Consider the following 13,245-nt stretch of genomic DNA (forward strand, 5'->3'; position numbering starts at 1 on the left):
AGATTACCATTGGCTCAGAGGGGCAAAAGGAAGATTAAATCAGTAAGCTAGCTGTATCTTCATCCTTCCATGTTTATGTTCAGTCTTATCTATGTATTGACATGGCAACGAAATTTGCTGCTCTTACACCATTTTCTCTTCTGTACAATTCTTAGGGACAGTAGCTCATCAGATAAAAAGCCTCCCTTTTGTCTTCTGTGCTCTCCATGGAAAGTGCTAATTTTTTTTTTTAATTTTTTTTTCCTATTTTGGGAATACTACCCCTTGGGTTACTTTAGATATTGGTTCTCCTTCTTCGCCGCTTCCCCCTCTGTCTCTTCCCCCTCCAGATTATCTTCCCTCCTTCCCTTATGGCATGAATGGAGTATGGCCAGCAAGGGAGAGCTGGGGTTCATTAGTAGGAACTGAATTTTCTAAAATGGATGAAATTAAATATGTCTGTATTTTATTGTGAGAGACATTGAAAAGTACTGAGTGGTGAGTATTCCTACTAGAGTTAAAAAAAATAATATGTGTGTGTAGTGTATGGTTATAGACAGGGAGGGATAAAAAGTGATTGAAAAAGTATTCCTGTCCAAGGGAGAACTGTGTAATACTGTTAAAAATTAAAAAAAATATCTGCAAAGAACTATGGCAGAATTTGAAAAATAGTGTGAGGGTTACTAATGTAGTGTGTGTATTCATAACTCCCTCTAGTGACAAGCTATAGAGACTACACAACTTCCTCTCAACGAGGGTTTTACTTCAGTTCCAGTTGAAGAAAATTTTACTCAGTGCAAAAAATGTTTTAGTCAGACTTTACTGTAGTCACATTCTTAGGCCATCTTTGAATATTGCTTTTATGTTCTTGGGGGTTTTGTTTATGTGGTTTTGGTCTCAGCTGAGTTTAGACACTTCTTTTTTGTTTGTTTTCCCAAGTTCTGACTTGGACAGGAGAACGAATGTTTACGAGTTGAGATTTGCAGCTGTGATTTCCATAGGTAAATGTTGGTTATAGTTATAAGTAAAAGCACAGTCCCCTAAAGAACCCTGTCTCAAAGTCACAGATGTAGTGTGGGCACTTTGAAAATGTGGACCTAGTCATGCATGTATGTTATTCATGGGGTTTATATTCAGTGTATATAATTAAAGCAACTGCAGGTGAAGGGAAAACCCCCACGAATCTGTGACTCACTCTAATCTGTATGTTTAGAGAGCAAACATTCTAATAACTTAAAAGGATTATATATTTTTAAATGTATTGAATCTGTGTTTAGTAGTTTTGCTCTTTAATGTTGCAGGCCCTTCAGGACATGTTGAAAAAGCAGCACTCTCCTGTTCCTGGGCCTCTTTCAGAGAAGAGTGACAGGAACAGTCTTGAGGACATGAGAACCCAACTTGAAGTTCTCAGACAGCAGGTGAGAACAGCTGGAAGTAAGCCTGAATGGATTTCATACAGCATAATTTTGCCCTTTCTCCCAAGAATTGTCATGGTAGACTTGCTAGGTAGAGCTTTTGAAAGGAAGACCCAGTTTAGCTGTATCCCATTCAAGCGGTGTTTCCTAAGCATCACAGCAGTGTCCACTAAGTGAAACGGAGTCCTTGCAAAGGGCTGGAGCAAGGATTTCTGTAGGACTCATGCAGGACTTGAAGCAGCAGGATGACCCTCCTGGCTCTTGGAGACATCCTGCCAGCTCTCTGCAAGAGGCTGAATTTCATCCAGAGGGAATGCTAAACTTCCTGATTTACTGATTGTGTCTTCTGCTGCTTTTTTCTTAGAAGTTGAAAGTTTAGTGAATTAGTTATCTAAAAATCCTAGTCTTGGAAAACTTGTTGGCATTGCAGTTTGTCAAAGTGTGAGGCAAAACATTTGCATCCGGAACCTGCACACCAGTCACTGTAGAGAAGTGTATTTATATTTTTTAATCTTTGTTCTAAGCATTGCAAGTGCCTTGTGCACTCTTTTTCTTTCTGTATGAAAGAATCTGTTTGAAAACATGATACTTTTCAGATAATTTTATATTTTAGGTCTGGCATCCTGGACAGTGTTAGGGTTAATGTTATTGACACACAAATGGATGTGATCAGAACGGGAATTTTGTTCAATGGGAATAAAATACTTGTTTCTGTCACGTTTGACAGCAGAGCCAGATTTTGCTCTCTAATGTAATGCTTGCCACATGCTGGAGAATAAAATCCTGCACTTGATTGTGCAGTAATGAGTTATTTCATTCTACACAATAACATAGAGTAAACCAATTTTTGTCAGAATTCTCATGGGGTATCCATTTTATGAATGTATTTTTCTAGTTGTATAAATCAGTACAGTGAGTCCAGACTTCCTTCTGCACGAAATGGAGCAGAAATCTCTTAACTGTACAGAAGAAAGGAGTCTTGGGACAAATGGCAACGTGGCAGTCTCACCAGAGCTTGGCTGTCATCAGCCCATCCCTGGTCACGACAGAAGAGATGAAGGCGTTCATTCCTTGGGAGGTGTTCCCCTCTTTCTCAGAGCAACAGACTGTATGGTGAAACCGTGGCAGTGGATCTTTGCAGCTTCAGCAGATCTTACAGCCGGGGAGCAGGAGGGAGGTGGGACAGCAGAGAGGGAATCAGGAAAGAAGAAACAAGGAAATATTGAGAAGCATGTAGGTGGGCAGGGATACAAGAGACCTAGATATTTCTGCAAGCAACAGCTTAGTCTCTGCTTGGGAGGGTCAGGGGCACGCGTGCCTGATCCAGGCACAGGCTGTGGAGCTGAGTCCCTGCATGGCCACACAGAAAGCCTTTGTTCCTTTTACACAGTGCTGTTCAGGAAAGAGGCTATATCTAGTGGTGGACTACTAGTCCATTTAACTGGTAGTTAACCGGTAAACTGGTACCGTTTATCCCTTAAAAAGATCACTGTCCTTAGTATTTGCTATATTATAATATATGTTATAAATAATATTGAAAGCTGGTATCTCCCAGTCAGCCTTCTAAATTATAAGGGTCTGAAAAAAACCTTGCAAAAATTAGCTGCAACAGGCAGGTCATGAAAATAATTTATAGAACCCTGTGTTGACTTCTTTTTTTTCCCCTGAGGTATTAACATTTCTTTAGTCCTCCTGTGAAGTCATAGCACTGCCGCCAGCAAAAAGAAAACTGGATCTGTTCAACGGGCAGTGTGTAAGCCACAGCAAGCAAGTTCTTTGAAAACAGATTGTCATCATGCTTTAGTGACCAACCAAGAGGACATGAAAGGATTTCTGAAAGTTCTGGTGGTGGTTCCCACCCCAATGTGCTTTTGCTGTTACTTGTCAGTAGAAATGCCACCAACCTCCAGCTTCTTACCAGGTGGATACCTGCCAGTTAGCTGAAGAATTAAGCCAGTCAGTTTAACACCTATTAATTTATGGATTTTTTTTTTTTTTAATGGATGTTTTGCTTCTGAATCTGTGTGCTTGCTGTCTGTGCCTGGAGTGGTCAGATATTCTTTAGTGGGATGAAGCCTTATGATTCCTGGCAAAGTAAACAGAGCTAAGCCCTTGCATCCTTCAGTGTTTGAAAGGCAGCTTATCTTCTAGGAACAGGGTCAAAACTCTGTATTTTGATTTTGAATGGTGTGTGTAACATTCCCTGCTGCTTCTGCACTGGGGCAGGTTGGTTCTTTGGGCTGCAGTTTGAAAGGATGAATTAGAAGTCCTGTACTGCAGAGAAAAAGTGCATGGGCCAGTTATTTTGTCTGCATACAGTTTCTAACATCTGGGCATGATAGCCTCCCACAGATATTTTTTTTTTTTTTTTTTTTTTTTTTTTTTTTTTTTTTTTTTTTTTTTTTTCCCCCAGGGTGCTCCAGCCAAGGTCTAAATTCCTTGACAGTTCTGACTAATCCAAGTCTTCCAGTCATTTAGTATGTGACCACAGCTCTAAATGGTAGCCCTTATTCTGCATGGATTAGTCCTTTGGGCCACACCTTGGTTAGCTAGCACAGTGGGTAAAGTAAAGCTGCAGGCAATTATGAAAAGGTGTAAAGCAACACAGGCTCAGGACCAACTGTGTTCAATAGGCTATAACAGGCAGGACATTATTTGATGATAGTGGATCATTGTTAGGCTGGATAAGGTGATAACATTCTGTCAGACTGTGTGCTAGAAGTCAGGTTTCTGTGCTGTGCTAGCACTGCCCATCTCTACCAGGATGGTAACTGCTTGCATCTGAGATACGGGGGATTAAAACTGGTCATAATTGAAGAGAAAACTGGAAAAAATGTTGGTGAAATATTTTTCCTGGTACTGTTTATCCCTTAAAAAGGTCACTGTCCTTAGTATTTGCTATAGTATAATATATATTATAAATAATATTGAAAGCTGGTATCTCCCAGTCAACCTTCTAAATTATAAGGGCCTACAAATACTGAAGCTGTCGACTCTTTCGATTGACAGGTTCCAGTGGAGAATAGCCATTGCTTGTCATTTTGTATTGGTCATAAAAAAGATGAGGGAAACTTTTTGGTTGCAGGATTGTAAAGAGGAGGGATGTCTTTGGACTGCACCTGACTACTTGGCCAGTGTTTAACAAGCAACCAAACAGCAAAGTGGATGAAAATTTCTGTTGTGGCTTGACTGCAATTCACATACTTGGTCCTAATGATTGCAGGTACAGATATATGAAGACGACTTCAGAAAGGAGAGATCTGACAGAGAAAGACTTAACGAGGAGAAAGAAGAATTGCAGAAAATTAATGAGAGATTACAGTCTCAACTGAATAAACTAAACTCTCAGGTATGAGTCTAAAGAAAGTTACTATTGCCAGCACATGTGTATTTTATTTTTATTTTCTCACTTACCACACAACTCAAGGCTTTCTGGCTTCCATTAATTGACATTGGATTTTATATGAGGTCACCACCTGGGATGAAATCATTCTGAAGTAATGCAGTAAGAAGATGAGAAATGATTAGAGATGACTTCCAAATTAAGTAGATGAAGGGAGTTATTTACTGCAAAAACTCTTCAAACATATCTTAAAGTGGAGGCAGGGGGACCAAAAACAAATCCAGAGGACTGTTGATGGTTTCACTGGCACTTGATGTAAGAGTTGTAACATCAAACTAACTTTTGAAATAAAAGCTTTTGTAATTAATCCTGACCTCTGCAGTGGAATTACAGAGTAATGTTAGTATCACTGAGGAAAAAAAATAGTTGTCTCCATCCAAATTAGGTGAGCAGCCACTGCGATAATTGTTTGCTGCAACATCCTTTTTATCTCTTCACAGTAGTGTCAGTATTCTGTTCACAAACATTCAGGAAGCCATAGTAGAGCGCATGGCATGCAAAACTGTGAGCTTTCTCAATCCCCATTTAAAAATGATGAAATTCCGAGGTTTACTGTCTTGACAAAATTGTGCAATGTTTTAAAAGAATGGCCAAGTACCAAAATGTTCTGTGATGATTTATTGTCCTCCCCAACATTGTTGTGAAACAGAAACTTCAGTATTGGCTTATTCTTAACCAACCCACGCACCAATACTCATAGGGTCTTGCAACAGTATCAGAGGCAAGGTGCTGCCAAGCGCCCTTCACTCCCATCAGCTTCAGCAGGAGTGGAGAGTAGGTTGGGTATCCTGGCTGATGCTGGGTGCTGCTGCAGTAAGGCTCCAGACTTGTCAGTGCTTTTATGGATATTATTTGGAAGCATTTCATGTAAGTGTAAAAATAGCAATGCCAGAGGGAACGCTGTGATTTGCTGCTCCGGGCATCCCAGGCATATAGAAATACCTTAGACAAATCTGTTAACGCTGCATGCAATACCTTTCAGGTATATTTCCCCCACCCACCAGCCCTCTCCTGGATGGTTCAATAAGGTAAAGAATTTTTTCTGTAGGAAGACAGAGTACTCCAGGATACCTTCTTCCATATATTTTTGCATTGTCTAGAGACTATGAAAGACTAAATCTCTTGCATAACACCAACCAATCAATGGATGCTGTGAGAACCTCTCGCAGCAGTGACAGTGAAGAGGGGGTCTATAAATGAGGCTAAAAGGCCTTTCCCACTCTTCCCCAGCCACTCTGAACCAGGAGAAATGCCAACAGCACTGCACATGTGCAACATACTCGAAGGGCTGTCGAGTCAGCATCAGGAATGTGTATGTACAACTTGACTGTCCCTGCATTGCATTGATAGTTTACACTGGAGATCTTGTTCGTCTCTTCCTGCCTTAGGATTTGATTAAACAGAGCTTGTGAAGGATCTTAAACATGAGAGGAACCATATAGAATATTTATTTGGTTTCTTAAGTCAAATTATTTAGTTGTGACTCATAGAATCATAGAATAGAATCGTGGAATGTTAATCATCTTTTACCCCACCTTGCTCTGTCCTTAGGCAAATTCCTGTTGACTCTGGTGGATTACAGAGGGCCTAAGAAAAGGCAGACCCAAATCTCGAGGCCATCAACTTTGCTCCTTTACCAAAATGATTTTTTTTTCTTGTTATGCAAGTGCCTGTCCATGTAGTTCTGCTTCAAACTATTGAAAGCTACCATATGTTATATAAATGTTTCTTGAATATAGAAAACACCCAGAAATGTGCTTGTCATATCTTGAAACCAGTCTTTTCTCACATAAAAAGTGCCAAGACTGGTGTGGTGCAAGTCAGCTTTCCTAAATAATTTTTAAAATCTTGAACAGTTTGAAGAGGCTAAACGGGCAGCATTGCGGCCCGTGCTGAGAGAGAAGGGTTTCTTTCCTGTTGCTTTTTATTGATGAATTTGTACATGAATATTCTGTGGTCATCACATCCTGCTGCTAATGCATTTCTTCTTGCTTTTCTTGGTTTTTTGACAGACAAAAGACCTCCCGGTACAGCCTGAGAGGCCCAGCTACCCACCTCCCCTCTTTCTCTCACCATGTGTTAATTATGGGAGTTGTGGGTTGGTTCTTCACTATCAAGATCCTCGAGTACATCCAGCATCTCGCAGGGCGCATGAGCAGCAGCAGCATTCTGTAAGGTTCCCACCATCTCTTATTTCACAAGGGCACTGATGTTCTTACAGTATGGTGACCGCAGGAGAATAACATGGTGCTATCACAGTGCCATCCTCACCAGTAACTAAACCTGTTTGTTCCAGATCAAGATTTTGTACTGGTTTTAGAATTAGCCCTAGGTCTAGAAGAGCCTTGATGATCTCTGTACAGTCTCTTCCCTTACTTTTTGCCCCCAAATGCTGATTTTTCTTGTGATAGTTATGTTCTTTTCTTCCTTGCCATTCCAGTGTCTTTGGTATTGAATTGCAGAGTTCTGCCACATGCAAATCAAAGCATAACCTACAGAAATCTGTGCACAAAGAGAAAAAATTACAGCAATTTAAATATGTGGTTGATGAGTTATATTATAAGTATATATACTTATATATTTTAAATTTACTTTGGCGAATACTATTTATCTATTATATCACTAAGAAGAAAAAGGGGATTATTATATATTTGGTTTCAATGACACTGGTGGTCATTCCTTAATTAAAAAAAATAAGGTTGTTTGATTCAACTTTTGCTGATTTCTTAGATTAACGTACTTCCATGATACACATTCAGAGCCCTTTTTAGCTATACAGTTACTGAAATTCATAAATATGAATCAATGCTCTGGAGCCCAGTTCTGATGATATGAATTAAATAATAGTGACAAAAATGAGAATGTAGCTGTGGTCAGCATTATTCTGGTCTCTTCCCTCTATTTCGTTGAAGAAAGCTTGTTGACCAATATGTCTTATTTCCGTGTCTTACACTGGGTATTTCTTTCTCTGGCCCTATCTTTGGAGAATGACTTCCCTTCTTCACTCACAGCTTCAATATTCATAGGTAATATAACGGTCCTGCTGTCAGGCAATGCCACTGCAGCCAGACTGTATGGTCCCAGGTTCCCTGTACACTTTCCAGGGCAGGCAGAAAGCTATTGGCAGGGTTCACAACATTGCTGTTAAACTGTAAGGGTGAAATCACAGATGTGGTTGCTTGTCCCCAGTAGTATCTTCCCTCTGGTATGTTGCTGTGAAAAAGGATTACGTGAGGAGTAAGGTTCTGCTGAGGGTGAGGCACTCTGTGAATGCTTTAGGAAAGCAATTTTCCCAAGCAAGCCTGTGTATTGCAAAAAAAGAAAAAACGAAAATAAATCGGCAGAAGTGGAAGTTACATTTGAGTGTGGCTAGCACAATGGGAAATTTACCTTTTTTTCTGGCACACAACAGGGTCCTGTCTTCCTCAGCATGAAGAAGAATAGCTTTGAACGAGGGCAGGTTATGTGAGGGGGAGTTATCTATTTCAAAGAAAATACTGCTTCAAAGAATGGTATTTTTTAAGTGCTTTGGGTTATCCAAGTAGGCTGTGCTTGTTCAAATCTAGTGAGAATGCATTTAAACATGGTGAATGTCATTTTAAATACACAATATCTGTTTCTGGCTATAAACCTGTCACATAGGGAAAGATGGTCATTATTTGAGAAATTATAGCCCAATTTTTGCAAAACGCATATAAGGCTTTCAGACTGTAGAAATCCAACGGAAAAGCTGTGGTCAAATAAGTAATTTCTGTGCTTCAGGAGTGTGCTTATCTGCCTATTTATCAGAGTTGGAAGTATTGCAGAATGTTTTTCACTGCAATTTGGACACTGTCCCAGATTATTTTGGCTCTTCTCCCTGAACTTTCATCATCTGGGTTTCTAATTCTGCAAGGGATCACTGGGTTTACAACTTTGCCATTCCTGCTGGAGCGCCGGGGTCAGTTTGACTGGTTGCTTTGTAACTCCCAGTTTCATTCTGAGTTTTCTTTGAAATTCTTTGTCTGTGTGAGTGCAGTGTTGCTGCTCTGAGCTTTTGATACGTCCCTGAGCAATTTGTTAGTAATGAAGAAAGGTGTTAGAATTTAATGAGTGTCCTGAGTTAGCGTATGTAATCCTGTGTTTAGTCTGTGCTTTTGCTTGTTCTATCCTTTTATATTTTGCACCTTTTCGTTCCTTTTTACATTGTTAGTAGAAACATTTTGTTCAGTCTCACGTGAAATACATCTCTTGTTTCCAGAATTCATTCAAGTTTGCACAGTGCAAGCATGTATGAAAGAGCAGATCAGAGAACAGAAAATTCAACAGAAACTAAAAAAAGCAATGCAAATAAGTGTATTTTGAGCCATGGGCAGAAAAACTACCTGTGCTTAAAGCAAAGCAGTCTTGCTTTGTAGGGAAGCAGAGTCTTGCTTTGTATCAAAGCCTGTTTTGTTTGTCCACAAGCACAGAATTAGTTAACAATTCCTGTGGAGGGTATAATTTAAGAGAAAATAGGATAGCTCCTTTTTTCCTGACATGGTAGGAGAATGATTACTACTATGTAACTAGGAATGAAAGCACAGGTAGAGGTTAAATCTGTTTTCTGTATCTACAGCTTCATCCTGCCATCTTAATTTAGGCAAAACATCTTTAGAAGTCTATGAAAAAAGTTGTAGGGAAGAAGAAATCTGTAGGAGTCTCCTTGGGACTACTCAGGATTTTTGTCAGAGTTAATTTCTGCAAAACATTATTTTCCCAGTTTAACTAATTTGAAGCAGTAATTACCTGGAATTTGACAAGTTTGCATGTACTACTTGAACCAGGTAGACAGCTTAATGCAGCTTCAACTGAAATGTCTGGTTCCAAAATTGTTTTCTCTAGTGGTAATTTGCTGCTCATTTACCACAGTTTGTGGAATGAACTACAATGCAGTATTTCTTTCTTCCAGGATTTCCCTGGACAAAACTTTGTTTGCCTGGACATAACCTTCTCAATACTTCCTCTTATAAGAAAGATGGGAATTTTTCCCATCCCACAGTATTTTCAAGAAGTTATTTTGATAACAGCTAATGTTATAGTAACACTAATGCTAACCTGTGGGGAAGGGAGGAGGGGAGAAAACTTTATTAAATGGGTTATTCCTGTCACTGTGAAACATGTTACAGATATTACACATATTCAGAGTGGAACAGCTTCACCTGTCAGGCGTACCAGGTTTCCCTGGGGTTCTTTAGTACAGAGAATATGATGCCTGCTCGTGTTTTCTGGTGCACTTTATTCCTTAGTGCTTTTTAAATCTGATTTGGTTCTGTTAACATTTCTTCTGATTTGTTGGATCTAGAAAGGTTTACACCAATATTTCTAATGAGTGCAGCATCTAAACCACTTGTCATAAAAAAGGAAGCAAGCTGAAAGACTCAATCAGTGGAAATAAAAAGCTAAATGTAAGATTTTTTTGTAAACTACTTTTGTATGACTAATAAAAACCTTCACAGCACTATTATATTTTTATCATGTCACTATTCTTTTGTTTGAAGTGTCTATGAAGTCCGTATTGCTGTAATAATGTTTTATTGTTCTGTGCAGCCAGACTATCAGTGGTATGTTCCTGACCAGTTTCCGCCAGATGTGCAGCACAAGGCAAATGGTAAGACAACAGCTGTACAGAGCATATTTTAAATGTACTTTTTTAAAATGAGGGCCTTTGAGGGATGTAGAGTAAACTTTTGTATTTATTTGTTGCGTGCTTATGTGACAGCTTTGCCTCAGAGAGCGGAGGCTGGTGTATGTGCAACACAGGTGAGGTTTCTAATGTAATACCATCTACATTACAGCTTTCAGCTTCAGTGCAATTCATAAAATGTCTCTGTTACATATTATAGGATCGCACATTTGCCTCATTAAACACCTAGTAATAGTCCTACAGAAAAGATATCCTCCAAGTTGTCCTTAGAGCTTCTGTTGCTCCAGCTAAGACTAAATTTAATGATGTGCCGAACCTGGGGGCCAAGATAGGACAGATTTTAGAAGTTCTTGGTAACAAAATACAGACTTGAGGATGTTTTTTTCACCTTAAAGGAAAAATGCTTGTTGCTTTTGCTGATCTGCTCTGGTAGTTCAAGGTGCCAGGTCTGATCAGAAAACCATGTAAATGGACAGAGTTAATTAGTTGCCAAAGCGTTGGTGCAAACTATCTTGGAAACCAGGAATTGTGTGTCTTATTTGTACCTGGATTGGAAATCATGCCAAGTTCCTGGTTGTTTCAAAGTACTTGTTTCAGACCACTCAAAAGATGCATGTCAGGGAGCACAAGGAAGAAGGGACATTGTTCTGGCTGAGAACCCACCCCCCTGGATCTTCTCCTCCAGAAACTGCCTTAAACCACCCCTTTTCTCTCACAAGTGATTGAGAATTATGGCACCTAAAGTCTTGTGTTTTGCTCTGTTCTCAAGTCTCCTGGCCCATCTCAGATGAAAGACACGTCATCATCCTGTGCTGTGGAGGGACCAGCAAAGTTTGCTGGTGTGCACTGCAGGACCATGTGTGCTTCACGTGTTCACTATTTCATGGTGCAAGTGCGTACCATATGGGGTGGCAGGGACTCATCACCACAAGCTGTTTTGTAACATCTAGAAGAAGAAGATGGCTACAGAGGGACTATTCAGTTTTTTACTGTCGTCCACATTTGCACAGAGGAGAGGGTAGGGTGGGAACGTAGCTCACCAAAGTGGAGGATGAGCTTCCCATAATTACATGGCAACTGTTTGGAAGGTTCTGATGTGGTTGTAGGGAAAGTAGTGCTGTGACTGCAAGAGAGGACAGGAGATTAATTTTGTAGTTCCTCCCACTTAAACTCCAAGTGATTTACTGCACCAGAGAATACAGGGAGGATGTTTATAACAGTGAATGAAACAAGTCCGGCCACCAACTGCAGCTGTGGTCTAGGGCAGTACACTTAGGGGATCTGAAGAAAGAGAGCGTTTCTTTTACCCTGCTTGATTATATGTCTTGACTTTTGGCTCCCTGAAAAAATGTTTTTTAAATCTATACTCTTTCTATTGCTATTCCTTGTCCAGAACATCCAAATACCTCTTTCTCAATGGGACAGTGAGTAGGATGCTTTGAGACTTTTACCTTCCCTTTTTTTATTCAGTCCCCATAAAGAAGACTTCTCAATGAGTCCCATCATAGCGATGTGTAGGATGTCTGCTTTAACATCTTTGGAGCTCTTATTCTTTTTATCTTTGCTGATAAAAGAAAGACTATTTTATTAGCCATCAATCACAGAGAAGTCCAGCTTCTACTGTCATTTAAAAGACACTAGCCTGGGTTTATGTATTCTATAGAGTCACCTATATTAAATCTGCATTTAAGTATTTTGAGAAAGGTTTTAAAGATAGTAACTTCAAGAACAGTTGATGAAAGTATTCTTGATGTTCCAATTTCTTTATTCTATTTTGTATCAGTGCTAATTACAATGGTGGGATTAAATGAGCTAGTATGTGCAGCAACATTCCTGGGTCTCATTTCTCATTCTTCATTTCCTCATCAGGTGATAAACTGACCAATAAATCTGACTCAGACAGAGCATCATTATAGAAAAACAAAACAGCAGTGCAGCAACTTTTAGGCATGAGGCAGTTCCCTTTAGGAAGGCTATTTCGGTAGATGGATGTTTCTAGGGAAAAGCCTTAAGTTTTCCTTAACTGACAAATTTTCCTTTGATACTAGGTATTTTTTCTTAAAGAATAATTACAAAATGTCACAGGTGGTAAATTTAGAGCTGAACACAAGTGAAATGAATTGGAAAACTGATATTTTTTTATGATATACCATCAAAAAAAGCCTGTTTTAAAAATATCTGGAATCTGTGAGTGTCTACATCGCCTCAATGTCAAACACTATAATGTCAAAGGCATACTGTCACCAAGGAGGAACTGTTAACTTTTTCTTCAGTTTTGTATAGATGTACCTAGATTGTGTTTTCCTCCCTCTCTCCCCTCCTTTGTGAGGGAGGAAGTTATTTACACCTACGTGCTTTGGCATTTGACTTAGGTTCTCCACGTCCTTCTGTAACCTGCTGTAACCTCATGTTTTCTGCTTCTCCTGTAACCATATCTGTTCTTTTCTTCTGAGTGGCACCACTTTTCTTAGCTGCTCTGATGTTCAAAGAAGGCTATCTTAAAGGGCTGCTGCCTTTGTGAAGCCTAGTTTGTCTTCCTCTTTTCTATAAGAATCACCACTTTGCCTGTATCTACAGAAATAAGATAATCACTGAAATATTTTTAAAATCTTAAAAAAAATAATTTGCTACAGAAATTTGATCAGTCCTGTTTGATCCTATTTTCTAAAGTTTCTACTCCAGTCTATTTTCCCCACAGATCTATGTTTTGGTAGTTGGCAAAGGATCACTTATGCACAAGTCTGAGGAGCAATTTTGCCTCCAGCACTGAACTTTCACCGTAG

General features: G+C 39.5%; 1 protein-coding gene across 2 annotated transcripts in view; it reads left to right on the top strand.

The window, feature by feature from the left end:
• The window catches only part of TNIP3 (TNFAIP3 interacting protein 3), a 61,475-nt gene that overhangs the window by 32,515 nt on the left and 15,715 nt on the right, over positions 1-13,245 (top strand). For both annotated transcript variants that reach the window (XR_005826414.1, XM_040584123.1), the window contains exons 8-11: positions 1,281-1,397; positions 4,618-4,743; positions 6,810-6,968; positions 10,366-10,426. Coding sequence is in view for 1 of the 2 variants with exons in the window: in XM_040584123.1 (XP_040440057.1) it covers positions 1,281-1,397; positions 4,618-4,743; positions 6,810-6,968; positions 10,366-10,426 (463 nt within the window). In the remaining variant the exon portion in view is untranslated. The remainder of the gene's footprint in view (positions 1-1,280; positions 1,398-4,617; positions 4,744-6,809; positions 6,969-10,365; positions 10,427-13,245) is intronic.

The sequence above is a fragment of the Falco naumanni genome, chromosome 1 (assembly GCF_017639655.2).
Source record: "Falco naumanni isolate bFalNau1 chromosome 1, bFalNau1.pat, whole genome shotgun sequence".
Taxonomy (NCBI): Eukaryota; Metazoa; Chordata; class Aves; order Falconiformes; family Falconidae; genus Falco; species Falco naumanni.